This window comes from Gastrolobium bilobum, unplaced genomic scaffold (assembly GCF_033153095.1).
Source record: "Gastrolobium bilobum isolate Gb01-03AN ecotype WA unplaced genomic scaffold, APGP_CSIRO_Gbil_v1 utg40732, whole genome shotgun sequence".
Classification (NCBI taxonomy): Eukaryota; Viridiplantae; Streptophyta; class Magnoliopsida; order Fabales; family Fabaceae; genus Gastrolobium; species Gastrolobium bilobum.
The window spans coordinates 107,724-125,955 of NW_026895402.1; the positions used below are offsets into that span (position 1 = coordinate 107,724).

At 33.0% G+C, this 18,232-nt stretch overlaps 2 protein-coding genes across 5 annotated transcripts; both read left to right on the forward strand.

Annotated features, from left to right (window-relative positions):
* The first annotated feature begins 1,672 nt into the window (after positions 1 to 1,672).
* Positions 1,673 to 4,965, forward strand: LOC133309426 (uncharacterized). 4 transcript variants are annotated; one of them, XM_061510203.1, is made up of 5 exons: positions 1,673 to 1,793; positions 2,567 to 2,776; positions 2,864 to 2,936; positions 3,369 to 3,534; positions 4,703 to 4,965. In XM_061510203.1, exons 2-5 carry the CDS (start codon positions 2,611 to 2,613, stop codon positions 4,802 to 4,804), a joined length of 507 nt encoding a protein of 168 aa, XP_061366187.1. In that variant the 5' UTR covers positions 1,673 to 1,793; positions 2,567 to 2,610; the 3' UTR covers positions 4,805 to 4,965. The 4 variants fall into 4 exon arrangements, with proteins under 4 accessions (XP_061366187.1, XP_061366179.1, XP_061366196.1 ...); XM_061510195.1 differs by having other exon boundaries at positions 1,682 to 1,793; positions 2,533 to 2,776; XM_061510212.1 differs by having other exon boundaries at positions 1,682 to 1,793; positions 2,536 to 2,776.
* Positions 4,966 to 12,724: 7,759 nt separating this feature from the next.
* On the forward strand, positions 12,725 to 15,352 carry LOC133309376 (protein yippee-like). Its single transcript, XM_061510140.1, has 5 exons — positions 12,725 to 12,820; positions 14,437 to 14,480; positions 14,869 to 14,977; positions 15,059 to 15,114; positions 15,268 to 15,352. Exons 1-5 carry the CDS (start codon positions 12,725 to 12,727, stop codon positions 15,350 to 15,352), a joined length of 390 nt encoding a protein of 129 aa, XP_061366124.1.
* The last annotated feature ends 2,880 nt before the right edge of the window (positions 15,353 to 18,232 follow it).

Consider the following 18,232-nt stretch of genomic DNA (forward strand, 5'->3'; position numbering starts at 1 on the left):
GCGTGGATGGCAAGGATCAGGGTCACCAGCATCATTGCACTTAAAAAGCAATGATTAGACGACTGAAATGACGTTGCTAGTAAATACGCACGAAATGCGAAAATGGCATAAAACGACTGCAGCACGCGGCCAGCAGCACATGTCAGAAGGGAATGAATGCTACTCATAAGCCAACACATGAGACTGAAGACATGTGTATAGGACAGCTCTTAGCCGGGTTACGTGACTGATGCTTGGGGAAACTCGCCAGTTGGATCCCAACTACTCAAGCACATTCATCACCCGGTTGCATATGCAGAGTATCTTGCCGGGTTCATGCATAACCCGGGAAAACCATTCTCGATTCCAAAAGAAAGCGATAAGCTCAGAACGTGTGTACAAGGTGTGAAGCTTGGGGGCAACTCTCTAGTTGAATCTCAACTACTCAAGCACATCCCAAACTCGGTATAGGAATACGTGAAATGCTTTCCTGGGTTCATGCTCAACCCGCCAAGATAATGGGCAATGAGGACCCCGTTTGAAAAACATTCAGATCAAGGAAACCAACATGCGAAAAGTTTACAAAAACTCAAACGCTTTCAGCCTAGCAAGAAGCTTGAAGTAAAGCAAGTAAAGTGCAAGGAAATGCACCCCGGCAACCTGGACGCCCAGGTAGCCTGGCTGAGGGGCAACTGTTATGGACCCGTATAAGGGGCCCACTGAATGGCAGGCCCAATAATGTGCAGTCCAAGATCTGAATCAATTATAATTACAAATAGTATCCATCAAGGATACTAATCCTAGTACGACAACATAGCAAACAGGCTTGGGCCCTTATCAGAGGCACCAAAGGCCCACATCATATTACCCACAGGTAACCTCTATAAATACAAGGTAAACCCTAAAGGTACGGTACGCTCTCTTTTACTGTTATGCTGCCATTTTGCACGCACACACCTCATTGGCTAACGCCGTTATTAGTTCATTGTGCATAGCGATCTGCTTGACTCAAGGATATCTCCTTCATAGATACCTTAGAGAGAGCACTAGATCCAAGATAAACTTACCAATTCATTGGGCTGAACATCTCTGTCATTAAAGCAGAACAATAACAATTTCACTATTTCAGGTATTGTTCTCTCTTTTTTAAAAGAAAGAAAAAGCTGTATACAAAAGAATAATTTATGATGATATTTTTATGATTGATTTTGTCTCTACACTTTTTTTTAGATAGATAAGGGCAAAAACATCCAAAAGAAAAAAAAAAGAAAAGAAAAAAGAGTACTAAAGACCCAGAGACAAACTCTAGCTTCCTCTAAGACAAATACAATATGAATTATCTGTCCGCATATAATTTACCCTCCCTATAACATTTCTGAAAAGGGATAGATGTACAACAGTACAAGTACATATTTTTCCTCATGAAAATTTTTTAATTTGTGAAAATAAAGTTGTAATAACAGTCTATTTAATTAAAAGAAATCTTAATCCACTAAAATTCAAAAATAGGCATATTTTTACGTAGTTTTTTTAATAAAAAAAACTCAAGTTGAAGTATTTTTTTTTTTAATTTAACATTTGTGGGAGTTTAGTGATAAAAATCTTTCTACATTTATCATTATTCTTACATTTCGGCTTTTTTCATATGTATTAAGCCCATGGGTCCATACCTATTTACCTTGCCTTATTCAACAATTCAACAAAAACCGTGTGTTCTCTAAAGTCTAAACCCTCACTTTTGCGGTTGCTCACTGCTCATCACACTATTCCAGTACCTGCGTTAAAGCTTACCTCTCTCTCTCTCTCGTTGCTTGGTAAGTAATCTTTCTCTTCTCTTCTAAGTGTTTTCTCTTTTTATCTTAAATGCCTATTTTTTCTAGCACTAGAATTATACCTCATTTCTCTGATCAGAGCGCTACCCTTCTCTTTATATGTTAAGTATTTCCCTATTTCCAATTAAATTTTGGATTTTGATACCTACCCATTCGTCTTTGTGCTAATGAGGTGCTCGATTTAATGCTTGAGTCAATGTTGCTTTTGGTGGTAATCAACTAATCATAGTCTCTCTGATTTCATTTTATTTTCCTACAAAACACAAAGATTGCCATTTTCATAGGCTCTTCAATTTGAGCCTTGCAATTTGGCATTTCAGAATTCCCAATTGAGAAGCATGTTCTGAGTTATTCTAACTCTGCAAGGCGCTACTATTAAGCGCCAATAGATCACAGGATTAACTATCATCAAGCTAGTTATTCGTGGAAGCAAGTAGATGTGCACCTCTAAGTTTAGTACACTGGAACTTTGTTAATTTGATGGATGTTTTAGCATTGAATTACGTTAAACTGATAACTCTTCTCTTCTTTTGATATAAGTTGAACGTAGGTTATCTTATTGTGTAAATTGGTGGCTTGCTTGCATTTTCTGCGTTAGTTTCTTTTGATTGTTGATTGTTCTTTTGAAATTAAACTAAGGGAGCTTTCAAGCACCTTGCCACAATATTTTCTGGCAATATGTAATTTTTAATTAAGGCTTTTTTTTTTATTCAACACTCAGTAGCCCTTTTCTCATTGCTGAAAGCTGGGTGTAGATGGTTGATGTTTGACATAGGCATGCATCTAAGGTCCTAAACACATGGGCCCAAGCAGCTTTCTATGGAATTTTACTAAAAAGTTCGTCACAGCTGGGCTCGTTACTCTGACTGTGTCTGATCGTTATGCGAGCGTTGTTCCGGTTCGAGGTGCCTCGATGTCTCCCACATTTAATCCTAAAACTGGTTCTTTGATGAGAGATTTTTCTGGTACTTTTCTTGCTAAAGGGGTTCATAAGAAAAAAATTGGTTTTTGCAATTGCAGATTTTGTTGTTTGACCATTGATTATGCTGCAGATGACTATGTCTTGGTTGAGAAAATTTGCCTTCAGGAGTACAAGTTTTCACATGGAGATGTGGTGGTCTTCTGGTAATAGTTTTGTCCATCCTTTTCCATGTATTGTATTCTTAAGAGTCATGTTTGCATTTATATGCCATATTTTCTTCTGGCAATGGTATCCTGGAATATAATTTAGCAGGTAACTATAGAACTAGCCATCATGAATCATTGTAATTGTTTTACCATTACAAAGTATGTTTTTGGATTAATATGGCATTTCTGTAGAAGTTATTGGCAGATGATGGTTCATTATGTGAATGTATGCTATCTGGCCTATATACATTAATTAACTATTTTTTAACTTATACAGTTATATGCATTGGTTGGCCCTTGTTCACAATGATGCTAATTTATGATATTGAACTATACTACTAAGTCTATTAATGTTTTATCAGAATTACATTTGAGACTTAAATTGCTGTTTTTGGAAGTTTTAATTGGCACATTCTGAAACTTCTGTAGCTCCCCATTGAATCACAAGGAGAGACACATAAAAAGAATAGTTGCATTACCTGGTGAATGGTTTGGCACCCGTCATAACCATGATGTGCTGAAGATTCCAGAAGGACATTGTTGGGTTGAGGGAGACAATGCAGCTACTAGCGAGGATTCAAACTCATTTGGACCTGTAAGTTGCTATTATCACACTGAGTTTCCAGCCAAGATATTGTTATGATAATGATACGCAAAATGAAGCAAGAAAAAGGTCTCTCCCAAAAGTTCAACCTGCTAGGTGAAGACACAGTAATTATTTTTATATTATATTTCTAACATGTTTCTTCACTGAAGATAGTTGACAATGCATTAGCCGACCTACCTTGTGCTTAAAATTCCACTTTTTTTATTAGAAGAATGGTGGTGACAAGGATTGAAATCTTAATCAGTTGGCCATAAAAGCTCTTATACCATGTCATGATTAACTTTTCCAAAAGTTTAACCTGTTAGGTGAAGACACAATAATGATTTTTATATTATATTTCTAACAACTGCCCTCACGCAAGAGGGTTGACAATACACCAATCCATCCACCTACCTTGTGCTTAGAATTCCACTTCTTTTATTAGAAGAATGATGATGGCAAGGAATGAACTCTTAATCACTTAGTCATAAAAGCTCTGATACCATGTCATGAATTAACTCTCCCAAAAGTTTAAATTGTTAGGTGAAGACATATGAATTGTTTTAATATTATATTTCTAACAAAAACAGTCTGTGTGTAAAGGATCAATACTTGAAATTAGAGTTTGGTGGCAATATATCGTCATTTACCATTTTAGTAGACTGGTTGGCCGAGGATATAGAATTGAAGTCAGTTATGAGGACTTCTCAAACATACTCTTTAGTATTACATTGTGAAAAACCTCAAGATTTCTATTACACAGCTCATCAAAACTTGACCAGTTAGGCTTTTATTGCTAGAAGAGGATAGGCATTTATTATTTGTCTAGCAATTTTGTGACTTGTTTCAAAATAATAGAGGCTGGGAGCTTCTTTGATCAATTCAATATCCTTAGATTGCATTGCTTAATGTAATTAAGGAAAGTCCTGCTCACTGTAGTTTCACCACCGGATCAACTTACTAATTTACATTCCACGTGTTTCATACATGCTTACTAGCCATGTTTTTTTGTGCACCTGAGCAAACCACTCTTTATTGAAGCAGTTAAGAATACCGCATTGTTAGACTAGACAGAAAATATTTACTGATTGGTGTTCTGGATTTTTTCTACGGAAACTGTTGATGGTTTTTCTTTTAATCCTCTAAAATTTTGGTAACCTGATAATCATGTTTGCAGATTCCCTTGGGTCTAGTTCGAGGAAGGGTGACCCATGTTGTGTGGCCTCTTCAAAGAATAGGAGCTGTCAAAAGTACTCCACCAGAAAGATTATCATTATAGTTGGATCCTATTTTTGTTTTGATCTCTATCATTAATGTTGTTCCTTTAGGTGTGAAAAACCGTTCTTTACTCTATTTTTGTCATTGGGGAGGGGAGATTTACTATCCTATTTGTTGATTGGATTAGTATAAAACATTGAATCTTCAAATGTTGATTACATTCTAAGCAAAGTTATGAATAAGATGAATGATATCTTAATTGCTTCTTTCTAAGCAGAAATAATCAAGATAACAGTGTTTCGAGTGGTGCCTACTAATATCCTAGTCCAATTGTGTTTCCTGCTCTCCTTTCATATATATTATGGGATGTGGTACTTTCTGCCACATTAGATTTTAGAGAAATTTTTGTACCTAAGTTGTATATAACAAGTCAATGAAATATTGAATAATTATGTTGATTTTTGCAAAAATACCCCTTGTGCACCAAACTCTGTATCATATATATACAATAATTTCTAGACCCTTCTAATTATTGAAGCAATGGTTGTGATTCATGTGTATAAAATATGAGAATATAATTTCTTATGTTTTCTGAGATAATTTTTGACTCGTGCACATACAAAAAGTTGGGTGAGATTCACTAAGAAGAAGAGAAAGAAAGAAAACGTGTTTTTGTATATGCATAAGATAAAATTGTCTTATTCAACATAAAAAACTATATTTCCATGTGTTTCGGGTTAGTTAACCCGGTTAGGCCCATTCGGTTATAGTTTGAAGGTTAGCCAGAGACTTTATTCCCAGATTAGCGGTAAGTCCCACGGTAAGTCCGGATTATGGGACTATATAATAAGAGCCCGGATTATGGGATCAAATCCATGATTCTTTCACGCTTTGTAATAACTTTCATGATTTTTATAACTGCTACGATCATCATTCATCATTACCAGAATTGCTCGACACTCGTTATCAATAATCGCTTATGAGAACTATTATAATTTATAAATTAAAAGATAGTACCAATGTAAAGGACTTTAGATAGATCATACTTACTCATACCTAGCAGTTACATTTATCCAATAATCCTTACATACATTTGGTGTTCATTCCGAACACCATGAAATAATATTGTTATGAAGCTGTTTTTACGTTCAGTGCTTCGTTATATTTTGGGAAATTAATTTCTTAGATATTGGGTCTTTATTGGCCTGAAGGGACGTTTCAGCAAGTTAGACATAGAGAAAGACACCACACCGTTAGGGTGATGATTTCTCTACTAAGAAGAAAAGCACGGTGATTTTTAAACACGAGTTTAAAAAAATTCGAGGACTAAAAATGCAATAAAAATATATATTATGGTTAAAATATATAAAAAATAGGGATAAGATATTCTAACTTTTTTTTTTCACACCTATTTTATATATTTATTTCCAACATCATTAGATTTGAATGTTAATAAATTTTTATTATTTCTCTCTATTCTTGATATTCTGATCCAATAATATTATAAATGAATAGGTAGAATAGGAGCTTATCTTGCGTACAGATGAAATACAAACTTGCTTTCCAAAAGTGGAAAAATATGGGACATAAATGGAAATAAATGTAAAGATGAGGGTAATGTGAAAATATTATTTTTTATTATATTTAACAAATGATGTACCGAATATTCAGTACAATGGGAGCACTAAAAATATTTTTGTAGAGTAGGCACAGAAAAAGTTAGACATAATTTCATATCCTTAACAAATATTACCTAAGAAAATAAACATAAAAGACAGTCCACAGAGATTTAGGAACATTGTGGATTGTCTTGCTTCTTTTTCCTCTTTAATGAAAATTATCTGTCGTACAAAAACAAACGATACAGTCATACAGGTTTTGTTACGAGAGTGAGGATATTCTAACTACTAAAAATTCTCACTACTAACTTAGTACCCATCACATTACTATTGGATCAAAGAGAGAGAATATCAAAAAGTTTTTGAAGAGAGAGAAAATATTAATCTAATGGTGATTAGATAAGTAATAAGTTGATAGTAGAAAATTTTGATAATTAGAATATCTGTCATCTAATTAATTAAAGAACATCCTTACCCACATAATGGATCTACAGGTTTCGGAAGATAAGAGTGAAGTCATTCATAATTCAAAATAAGATTATGGATAATAGGTCTATCATAAATTCATAATTCGAAATAAAAATATGGATAATAGGTCTTATCTAATATGTACGTAATTGAGAGTTTGAATCTTTCTCAAACCCTATTATCTTCAGAATTTCAAGTAAATCTTTCTTATAAATATAGACGCCAAACCCTATGCATATTACCAGTGGAGGAGCCACATGTACTTTGGGTGTGGTCTCGATATGGATTAAATTTTAACAAATCGTACTTATTATATATAATTAATTATAATTTGTCCCGGATTAAAATTATAATTTGACCCAGACTACAATTTCTAATTTGACCCTATGTAAAATTTAAAATATTTTTGATAAAAGATTTGATTAAGTTGTATTAGGTTATGTGTCTAATTTTTACTTGTATAAAATAAATAAATTATTTTTAGTAAAATAAAAATATTTAATAAAATTATAATTAATGCTGCTTGCTCAGATCTTCTGTATTTAATATAATTTAAATATATTATTATATAAATTAATTAAAATTAAGAAAAATAAATACAAATATAATTTTTTGATCCAGTCTCAAATTTGAACCTGGCTTTCTATAGGTTCACCACAACCTCGTGCCCAACAGAGTGCTCAACGAAGTCATCATCTATATAACAAAGAAGATCAAGGAATCACATCATCGATCGGTCCAGATATATTCCATATGAACACACGGTTAGAAAGATATAAAATAATTAATTTAGCCTCATCCAATATCTTGGGGCGTTTGGTAGAGGAGAAATTTTTTTTATCCAAGAATCTCAATTTTTAGAAATATGATAAAAACATTCAGTTTACGATAATATCCGAAAATTAAAAATTTAGAAAAATTCAGTTTTCCAGGAATCCTAAAAAATACCTCGTACCAAATGCCTCCTAAAGGTTCTGGGTTGAATTGATACTTTACATGGTATCAAAGCTACAGTGACCATGAGATCACGAGTTCGATGCTCACTGCCCTTCATATCACAAGGCAGACAAAAAATGGACTTGTGCAGCACAAGACAGACCAAAAAATGGGCATGTATCATATCCACGCTTCAAGCCCAAAAGCTTTTGCATGAGGGGGAGTGTTAGAGATATATGAAATAAATAATTTAGTCTCACCCAACGCCTTAAAATTTTTGGTTGAAGTGGCGTTTATCATGATATCAGAGTTTCAAGGACCATGAAGTCACATGTTCGATTCTGAACGCCCCCACTTTCAGGTAGAATTAAGAAAAGCACAAGGCAGACCAAAAAAAAAAAAGGCTTGTGCCATATCCATGCTTCAAGTCCAAAGCCCTCTTGCGTGAGGGGGTGTGTTAGAGAATAATATAAAAATATTAAAAAGGCCATAAGTATTTACCACCATAATACAAATCGATTTAGATTAGATTTGACTGGGTTAAAAGTATTAGAGAAGTATAAAGCTATCAATGTAACCTCACTTAATAATTTAAGTTTTTTTGAGTTAAATTCATTATTTACATGATATCAAAATTTTGGTATCACGAGTTTAATCCTTATTATCGCCCCTCATTTAATTAATAATTAATTAAGTCTAAGTCTTGTAGAGTTTCTTAGTACAAGTAAGTGAATTTGTGCATTGCCCATCCTTCTTATGTGAGGAGGCATCTTAGAGAAATATAAAATCATTAATATAACATCACCAGATTAAGCTTTTATGTTTCGAATCAAAATGATCAAGCCTTAAAACCAATTCAACCGAATGCAAACATTTCTATATATTCTTCTTATTTGTTTTCAAAAATATTAAGTCCTTATTTCTATAAGGGATTTACATCTCTTATTTCACGGTAAAACTTTCAAGATTCCCGCAGACACAACAATTAGTGGGCTCCATGAGATTTTTTTTATCAAAATAAATATAAATAAAGCACGCATTTTGATGAGTGTATGACAGAAGAAAATACTTCTCCTTCCAAAGGAGAAGTATAAAACCCAAATACTAAATAGACTAGATTTAAGAACTTCATTTTTTTTAAAAAAAAATCCTCTTAATAAAAAATATTAAATAATTTTATACTCTCTAAAATGTCAAATACTTTTAGTTTTGCATTTATTGTTTGAAATAATTTAGAGAATATAAGAAGATTTCTTAGAAAAATAAAACACTAATTTTAAACAAAGTTATTTTTTCAACCAGAATAAGATATTATGCCTATCTTTTTTATGTCTATTATACTCTACTTACTCATCTCCAATATCATTGTGTCAAAATCTCAAGAAGAGAGAAAAAGTATGAAAGTTAGTTAAAATTATGATTTAACGGTGTTAGAGATGAGTAGGTAAGATAGACATAAAAAAGTTTTTTTTTCAACCATAAAAATAAGGGATAAGATATTATGCTTATCTTTTTTCTGTTAGTATTTGGGTGTCCTAGAGACAATCTTATGATTAAATAAGGACATAGATGTAGACCTTTTTAATATTGTCGCAAATAAATAAAAGCACTCTTTATCTTGTTTCATAATTCTGTCTCGATATTAATGTTAATATATTATGAATAACTTGATAAACCCCGTGGAATAAAATATGTATCTCATGAGTATCTGTGATGAGATCACAATCATGAGGATTCAAGAATACCGGATGTTTATTCCTAATTTTATGTTCCTAGTCTAGAGATACTGAGAATGAGGTCAGTAATCTCGGGTAAGACTAGCATGACTTATCTACTTGTATATGGATACAAGGTATAGACCTCATGTGCTACAGATATGGAGATGTCTTAGCTAAAGTCGTGGGGACCTATAAGGGTATAGCTCGCACTGAACAGACCCACAAAGAGACTCTATGAGGAACTCTCACAGAGAGTATCATTAGAGTAGTCTCTTTATATTTGGGTATGTCTTTCCTAAGACCAGAAGTTATTACCTAGACTGTGTTCTAGAAGGCATGCTTTGATTGTGCACCTCGTCTGCCTGAAACATGGAGACTCATAGATAGGTATACTGTTGGGCTTGTCCTGAAAGAACACAGGGCTAGGGTGATAAGCTGAAGGAATTCGTCAAATCTCTGTGAGAGATTAGGTTATCTATAAACCGGAGAAATCGGGATGACATTTACAGGGACTCGAGAATCTATGCATAGTAAAAGAGATCATGAGATGATCTGCCTTTAGAGTCTGTAAATTGAAGATTCCCTATTTCAAATAAAACTTACCCTAAACCGCAGGGGTTGATACGCTTCCTTACCCTAGGTTTTATGGGAAGGTAACCGAGACGAAAGGAAATATATACGGCAACCAAATATGTGTAATATGATGATCAAGTCATTAATCTAACTAGTTCTGGGGCAACAAAGCATTGCTAGTGCTCTGTGTTGTCATTAGATGGGTTGTGGGCTTATTGGGCCCAAGCCCATTTATGTCAGTGGCTATGTTGGACCTAATGGGTCACACACTAACACCTAATTGTCTAGATGCTCTAACATTAAAGGCATTGGGCCTAACAATTGTTATTAGCCCAAGAAGTAGTTTAGAACTCCACAGATAGGGCGGAGGGCGGAGGGCGCATGGATCTAAGTAATGGGCTTGGATAGTCCAAGACATTACTAATTAATTTAATTAGTTAAATTAATTATCAAATGTTTAAATTTTGAATTTTGAATTTGAAATTTGAAATTTGAAATTTGAAATTTGAATTTGAATTTGAATTTTGAAATTCGAATTTTGAATTTTGAATTTGAAATTTGAAATTTGAATTTTGAAATTTGAAATTTGAATTTAGAATTTGAATTCAAATGTTTGAAATTCGAATTTGAATTGGCTATGAAAAGTTGTTTCATAACAAAAGGATAAGATGTGATCTTGTTGGAACATATCAAGAGGAAATCTTTTGGACATAATCTAAGAAGATTTGGGGCGCTGATTTGGCTGTTGGTTAGTCATCAGAATCAGCTCCAGAAGATACGATCTGTTGGGAGAATATTTGAGTGATTTGATTCAAGTTTGAATGCAACTACTCAAATGTATCTGGTCATTATTTAGGCTATATGGGGCGCACCATATAGCTGATTATATGATGATTTATGATCAGATATTTGATTAGGCTTTGAACCTAATATCATAAAGATATGATAGGATGTTGTTGGCAAGATTTGATAAGATTTGATTTGCAACAAATCCTCTTATTTCTCCTTGTTGGTGCGCCCTTTTGAAGGGATTTTGAGGATTAAAAATCTGATTGCATCATGACTCTCTTGATCACTTCTTGTGCGCCTAATAACATATAAGTTCCTCCTAGGGTTTTGTAAAAAGCCTAAGCCATTCTCTTCTTATTCCTGCGCCACTTTTGTGAGGTTTTCTCTCTGAAAACTTCACTCTTCTAAACACTTTTACGTTAGAGGGTCTGAACCCTTCAGACCTACCTTGATCATCTTGAGTTTTCACGAACAAGGTATGACATAGTCTTAAAGTATGTATCTTGACATGCATGTGTATTCCGCTTGCGAAATTTTTTTTGTTTTTCCCTCTCACATGCTACGGCCTTCAAGTCCAACTCGAACTTTCATTTTCATGACTACCCTACCTGCTAATCTCCAACATCATTGTATCAATCTGACTCTGGTAGGATATTGGTGTCTAGTCCCACTTGGATAAGCTTTTAAAAAAATGACTTTTTATGCATTGCTTTTTTTAAAATAACTTTTTCTAAAAGATAAAGTTTTTTACGTTTAGATGTATGATCTAAAAACCACTTTTACATAAAAAAGTTGTTTAGATGTTAAAATAAAAAAAAAATCACTTTTTATATATAAAATTACAATAAAGGATAGATAAAATAGTATGATATTATGATAAGGAGAGATAAAATAGATATGATAGGATAAGATTAAAATTGTATTTTAAAAATTTATATTATTTTTTTTTCTAAAAATAAAAATTTTATATTATCTTTTAATTTCTGCTCTTTTCAAAAGCAACCAACTACTGGCTAAAAAAAAAAAAGCAGCATTTTAACTTTTATTTTAAATTTTGCTTTTTTAAAAAGTTGTTATCCAAACATCTAAAAATTCACAAAATGACTTTTATTATAAAAAAAAAAGCAACTTTTTTAGGAATAAAAGCCCATCCAAATAGGCACTTAAACTTTCTCGTATTACAAAAAAAATCTCCAGAGCAGAAATATATAATTTAACGGTGTTAGAAATGAATAGATAAGATAAATATAAAAAAATAAGTAAAATATATTAGGTTAAAAAGTTTCTACTTTTTAGTATAGACGTTTTTTTTTTTTTTTTTTTTTTTTTTTAGAAAATAGAATGGCAATGTAGCATGGTCCAGAGAGGGGGCACAGGGACATGTGTTCACAAAAATTGTAACGAATGTCATCATTTCCCAGTAACAAAGTGTACCCTTTCAATTCCCTTTTGGGTTTTGTAATTAACAAACTCCAAATTTCAGAGATATAACCATTCAATTGCATTGCACTACCACTCTTCTCTGAATGTTACCCTTTTCTGCTATCTCTCTCTTACGGTAACCATTTGCTCATTCACATTTACATGTTATTATTATTATTATTGTTCTGCATCTTCGCCAAGTTTTTATTTTTTTTATTTATATTTTCTTGTTGGTTCGGTTACATTGCATGCTTTCAATTTCAATTTCGCATTTTTACTTTACCAGATTGATTTTCTGGGCTTGATGGTATCTGGGTACTCTTTGTTTTCTCATTTTCCTTTCTGGGTTTTTTTTTTTTTAATATTTATTTTCATTGTTGGGTTGTTTTCTGAAGGGAATTTCGGTTAACTGTTTTCTGTGTGGTCTCAAGTTGATAGATTGGTGTAAAGGGAGAAATGGGAAGGTTATTCTTGATCAATCTTGAAGGAAACTGCTATAGCTGCAAGCACTGCCAGACACATTTTGCTCTTGCTGATGATATCATTTCCAAGGTTTTTTCTTTTTCTTTTTTTTTTAGCCCCCTATTTTTCTTTCCATTGAATGTGAATTTTATTTTTTTGGTTCTTGAATGTACAGTTTTTGCTGGATAATTATTTAATATGCTAGTAGTTTTTGTGATGTCCCATTACTGGTTGATCATGATGAGAGGGATGTAATGATTCACCCTTGAGGGAGAGGGACAGTAGAAGATAGCATTAACTCAAGTGAAAAAAATAAAACAAAAACAAAACCAGATCAAATATATATGCCTACTAAATATATTTTATCATTTTGTGTTTATGGAAGCATTGGCATCTCTAGAGAGAAGCTGCGTCTGTGTGAAACATTTTCGATACTAATACTCAGAATGACTCCTCTAAACAGTGGTATTTGGGGGAAATATATATATTACATTTTAAGAATCAACATTCTTTACTCTTTAGATCCTTTTCAAGCATTTTTAAACATGGAGCAAACAAATTTAGGTATAGATCCAATTTCCATATCCTTGATGTTTTACTTATAACTATCAATGGTACTCATTCGATTCATTCGTGTTTCTTATTTATATGCCAATATTATGTTCTTATATTTTGAGCTTTTCTATATTGGTTTTTCTGTGATTTCATGGGTCATTCCATGTATCCGTGCTTGTTTTATTGTTGTGATGGGTTGATATCTTTGGACTAATTATTAATGTGTTGGAGAGCAATAAAGTATCACTTCTTCAAATTCTTTGTCGTGTGGTGACTGTATTAGTTCATACTTGCAATGGCGTCATTATTGTGTTATTTTTTGTTCCGATCTAATGTTATTGTTTCTAAGCGAGAAGTTTTCTTACTTGCAACGGCGTCATTATTGTGTTATTTTTTGTTCCGATCTAATGTTATTGTTTCTAAGCGAGAAGTTTTCTTACGTTGACAATTCTCTTAATTCAATGATGGTATATTTCTTCTTCTTTTTTAAGTAGATTGTAATAGGTGCAGCCATGTAAGTATTGGCGCAAAATGGGCACATACAGGCCATGGCAATAAATAAATGAATCAGAAACCAAATTGGACAAATTTGAGGATGAAGTGTTTGAAAGACTTTTTCAAATAGACTATAAATCTTAGAAGACTTTTAAAATGTTAACCTTTTGGTATAATTTCCTAATTTGATTTTTCATCAATATTTGAATGGCCCTGCTCCCAGGTAACTAGGTAAAATCCTTTTGTCATTCAACATCCCCATCAGAACTTCTTTGAACTATGGATTCTATATCATTGAATTTACATTTCATAAATCATGAATTTGTTGGACTGCAATCTTTTGATTGATTGTCCACATACAAATTGGTATAGGATGTCCTCATATGAACTTCTTGAGTATTTAAAATTAAAGTGTTCTATGCACTGATTATGACTCATGATTGATGCCTGCTGTGCTGCTTTTACAAAGTGTTTTCCCCTAGTGATTTGTTGTTAAATGAGTAGAGAAGTTTTGGGAAAGATTAGAATAGTTGCTGTTCACCTTCACTTTGTTGGCTATATGCATCTGAATCCTTAATTGTACACTGCATTTTGCAAACTACATGCTTGAGTAAAAATTGGAATCCGTAGACAATCTAACCCTGCTTTTCTCTTAGTCTTTCCATTGCAGGCATGGGAAGGCTTATCTTTTTGATAATGTGTAAGTTCTTTTTGACTTTGTCACTATCAAATAAACATAAGCATTAGTAGGTGTCTATTTAGAACCTCTTAATACTGTTGTGTCAAATGTTTAGCATTAAAAATCAGGACTTAAAATTTTTGCTAAACATATAGCCATATTACTTGTTACGCGTTATGATACCCAGATGTATATTCCCTCTTTTACTGCTAATAAAATTTCTTTTTCTATAAACAATGAAAAGTTAACTTCCTATGGAAGTTGCAATGTCTTTGAGAAAAACTGATACTTTTTATGCATTGAATTCCCCAATAGTGCAATTGCTACCAAATATGAACTCACGATCACTATAAGACTTGGTCGTGTATGAGTGCTTCAAATAACATCTTGTTAATCAATGTTATGACAGTGTAAATGTCACCGTTGGCGAGAAAGAAGAACGGATGATGATCACAGGATTGCACACTGTGGTTGACATATTCTGTGTTTCATGTGGGTCCATTGTTGGATGGAAATATGTAAGGACCAGTTTTTAAAGCTCATGGTTTGTGATTAATTTTTATACTTATCTGGATATATTGTTTTCAATTTTGTTTTAGGAAGCTGCCTATGAGAAGACTCAGAAGTACAAAGAAGGAAAGTTTATCCTTGAAAGGTAACCAGTTAGTTAATCTATATTTCAGCATATTCTGTAGCTTTTGCTTTATCTTTTTTGTCTTGATTTTTTTAAAACGGGTAGAGGTGGGGATGGGGAAGGAATCATTCATTAATCCACATTTTGATGACATGTGCTTTGTTATTTGAGTAGGTTTAAGGTGATTGGACCTGATGGTAGCCTCTACTTGGCAGCTCAAGAAGCTCATGTTGCTGGAAGTGATGTTGATGATGTTTGATTAGATCATTTCATCTTGAATTGTACATTCTTTATGTTTCATGTTGTTAGAATCTGCTGTCTCAGCTATTAGAATTGGTATATATGCAATAGCTCTCAAAGAACTTTTAAAAAGTTACAATAGTTACCTATTTCAATTAGGAATCAACATTTGATTTTGCTTGTCTTGTCTTCATGTCTGTTGACCTAAGCAATCATCCTAAATCTCCAACCCCTTATTAATTTCCTTTTGTTTAGTTGTGTAGACAAGGTTAAGCAATTAACAATGGGAGAATGATGAGCTAGAAAACCAAGCCAACATATTGGACTTTTTAGGGGGCGATTGGTAGAGGAGAATTTTTTTTTATCCGGGAATCATGATTTCCAGGAATATGATGGGAAGATGAGTTTTTTGGAAATGTTACCAAAAAATTGTTTGGTAGACTAAAATATTTCCGGGAATATTGGGTTCATTTTCTTGATGCTATGTGTAGTTGTATTAAATTTTTCTTTGCCATAGAAATCCTAGAATACCATCCCTTGGATGGTATTCCTGATGGTATTTTCAAAAAAAATTACACATAAAATAAAATTATGGGAAAATCAGATTCCCGAATTTTTTTTAAAAATCTTGTACCAAACGTGGATAAATACGATTACCACTTTCAGTTTTCCGAGAATCTTAAAAAAAATCTTGTACCAAATGCCCCTGAGGAAACTAGTGAACAAGTTATATGACTTGATTAACCAAGCTGAATGGCCTTATTGACAATGACATGGAGATCAATCTCACCAAAAAAGTAAAATAACAATATTTGATTGCTGACCTGAACCCAATTAAACTATAAATTATTCTTCATCCATGCAACTTAAGCTTTAGTAAATGAAAAGGGTGGCGCCACAACTTAACACAAATTTTGTGCTATCCACATATGGTCTGAGTATTCATAGCATTAGTAGTAGTCTACCGTTTTTTTGTAGAGGGAGAAAACTATTATAATGGTAATCAATTAATAGTTTTAATTTTAAATTTACCAAATGATGGATTGAATTTAACAAGAGAATATTATGATAATATATATTAATAAGAAAATTTTAACATAACCATTATCAAGTCATATATATATAATGTGTTTCATTCGTGTTTTAAATTGTCTTATTGTAATGTAACAAATTAGGTATACTTGATTTTTTTTCAGAAATTTCCTGTTTTATAATTTTTTTTAATAAGGCTGAATCCCTTAGTCAATAAAAATAAAAGTTACCACTAAACACGTGATCAACTGGTAAGGGGTTATTACATCGTAAGCAGTGATTTCAAGTTCGAGTTCTGGGTATACAGTTGTGTTAAAAACTTGGTAGGAAATTTGTTACCGTTCTTGTGATCTTGTTCGGTTCAATCATATTAATCTATGAATTGGTAGAGAAATTTAAAAAATAAAAGTTGAATCAATTAACTAACTTAGTATATGTTTGGTAACCGTTAATATTTAAGGAAAATTATATATATATATATATATATATATATATATATATATATATATATATATATATATATATAATATATATACATATATACATATATGAGTTTGATTTTTCTCATGTTATAAATAATTGTATTTGTTTATTTCTTTATTTTCATTCTAGAATCTTCTTTGCGCTTAGCCCATTAGGTTATTTAGTCTATTTAAATAGAGAGTAATTGTACAGATGTAATACATAATTATCAAATAATATTATCCCTTTTTCAAACTGTGTCAGAGCTCTCGATTCTGAAGGCTTTGCTTCCGCGACTGCAGCCTTTAGAGCGGATCCTATTTTTTGCCTCTCGCCGCCACAGAAAAAAATTTCGGGGACTTTATGGACCAAGAAAATCACCGTTTGACTTCTTTTTTCAGATCTATCAATCTACGAACACTTCTTAGTCATGAAATGAACCAAACAACCACAAAACACTATTCCCGTGATCCAAATAGCCTAAAAACACTATTCCTGCTATTGTTCATCACCAGAAAACACTGTTATGGTGAGCTTTAGAACTCCGACCAGCCACAAACAGGACCGCCACCTTCGGAAGACCCCGCCATTCAAAGCCCATCACCGCCAGACGCCTCACGCGCTCTAACGCACATCCTCAATTCTCTGCTCGTGGACTCGCGCCACCACTTCCTCGACGTGTGCAGTCGCCGTTTTGCCTCGGACCACCACAATTTTGATCATCTCTTCTTCCCGGTTCCAGATCTATGTTTTTCTCTGCAGTCAAACATCATTTGGGTTTGCATTTGTATGATTGTCACCTCAAGTTGTAGTATTTTTGGCCCCTCTTTTGGTTCCTTTTGGTAGATCTGATAATTTTGCCTCTGTTTGGACTCTCCAGATATCTTTGGGGTAATTTTTCATCAATTTGAGTCTGATTTGTTTCTTTCGAGGTTATTTTAACATTATGGCGACTTCTAATGGTGCATCTTTGAAATTTATTTCTATTCGTCAAGATGAGTTGGAGCGGATTCAGACTATACTTGATTCTCTGAGTAAGCCATCCAGTTCTAGTGCTTTGGCTATGACTGGTATGAGCTCCACTTCTCATTCTTTTCTTACTTCTTGTACTGAACTTAAAATTTTTTGGATTATCATTCTGGTGCTATTGATCATATGGCTTGTTGTGCTGACTCTTTTCTTTCTTATAACCCTACTATTGGCACCTATACAATAGCCATAGCTGATGGCTCACACACATCAGTTGCAGGTTTTGATAACATATATTTACAACCTTTGTTACATTTCCAAAATGCTCTTTATGTTCCGAAACTCTCCACTAATCTTTTTTCTATCCATAAAATTACCAAAGATTTGAATTGTATTATAACTTTCTTCCCTACTCACTGTGTTTTTCAGGATCTTG

What these genes read in the sequence shown, in the direction of transcription:
- LOC133309426 (XM_061510203.1), top strand. Translation starts at nt 2,611, where the DNA reads ATGGGCCCAAGCAGCTTTCTATGGAATTTTACTAAAAAGTTCGTCACA. An exon ending in TTTGATGAGAGATTTTTCTG is followed by an intron (nt 2,777 to 2,863) that starts GTACTTTTCTTG and finishes ATTATGCTGCAG; the next exon opens with ATGACTATGTCTTGGTTGAG. An exon ending in ATTCAAACTCATTTGGACCT is followed by an intron (nt 3,535 to 4,702) that starts GTAAGTTGCTAT and finishes TCATGTTTGCAG; the next exon opens with ATTCCCTTGGGTCTAGTTCG.
- LOC133309376 (XM_061510140.1), top strand. Translation starts at nt 12,725, where the DNA reads ATGGGAAGGTTATTCTTGATCAATCTTGAAGGAAACTGCTATAGCTGC. An exon ending in CTGATGATATCATTTCCAAG is followed by an intron (nt 12,821 to 14,436) that starts GTTTTTTCTTTT and finishes CTTTTCTCTTAG; the next exon opens with TCTTTCCATTGCAGGCATGG. An exon ending in GGAAAGTTTATCCTTGAAAG is followed by an intron (nt 15,115 to 15,267) that starts GTAACCAGTTAG and finishes TTATTTGAGTAG; the next exon opens with GTTTAAGGTGATTGGACCTG.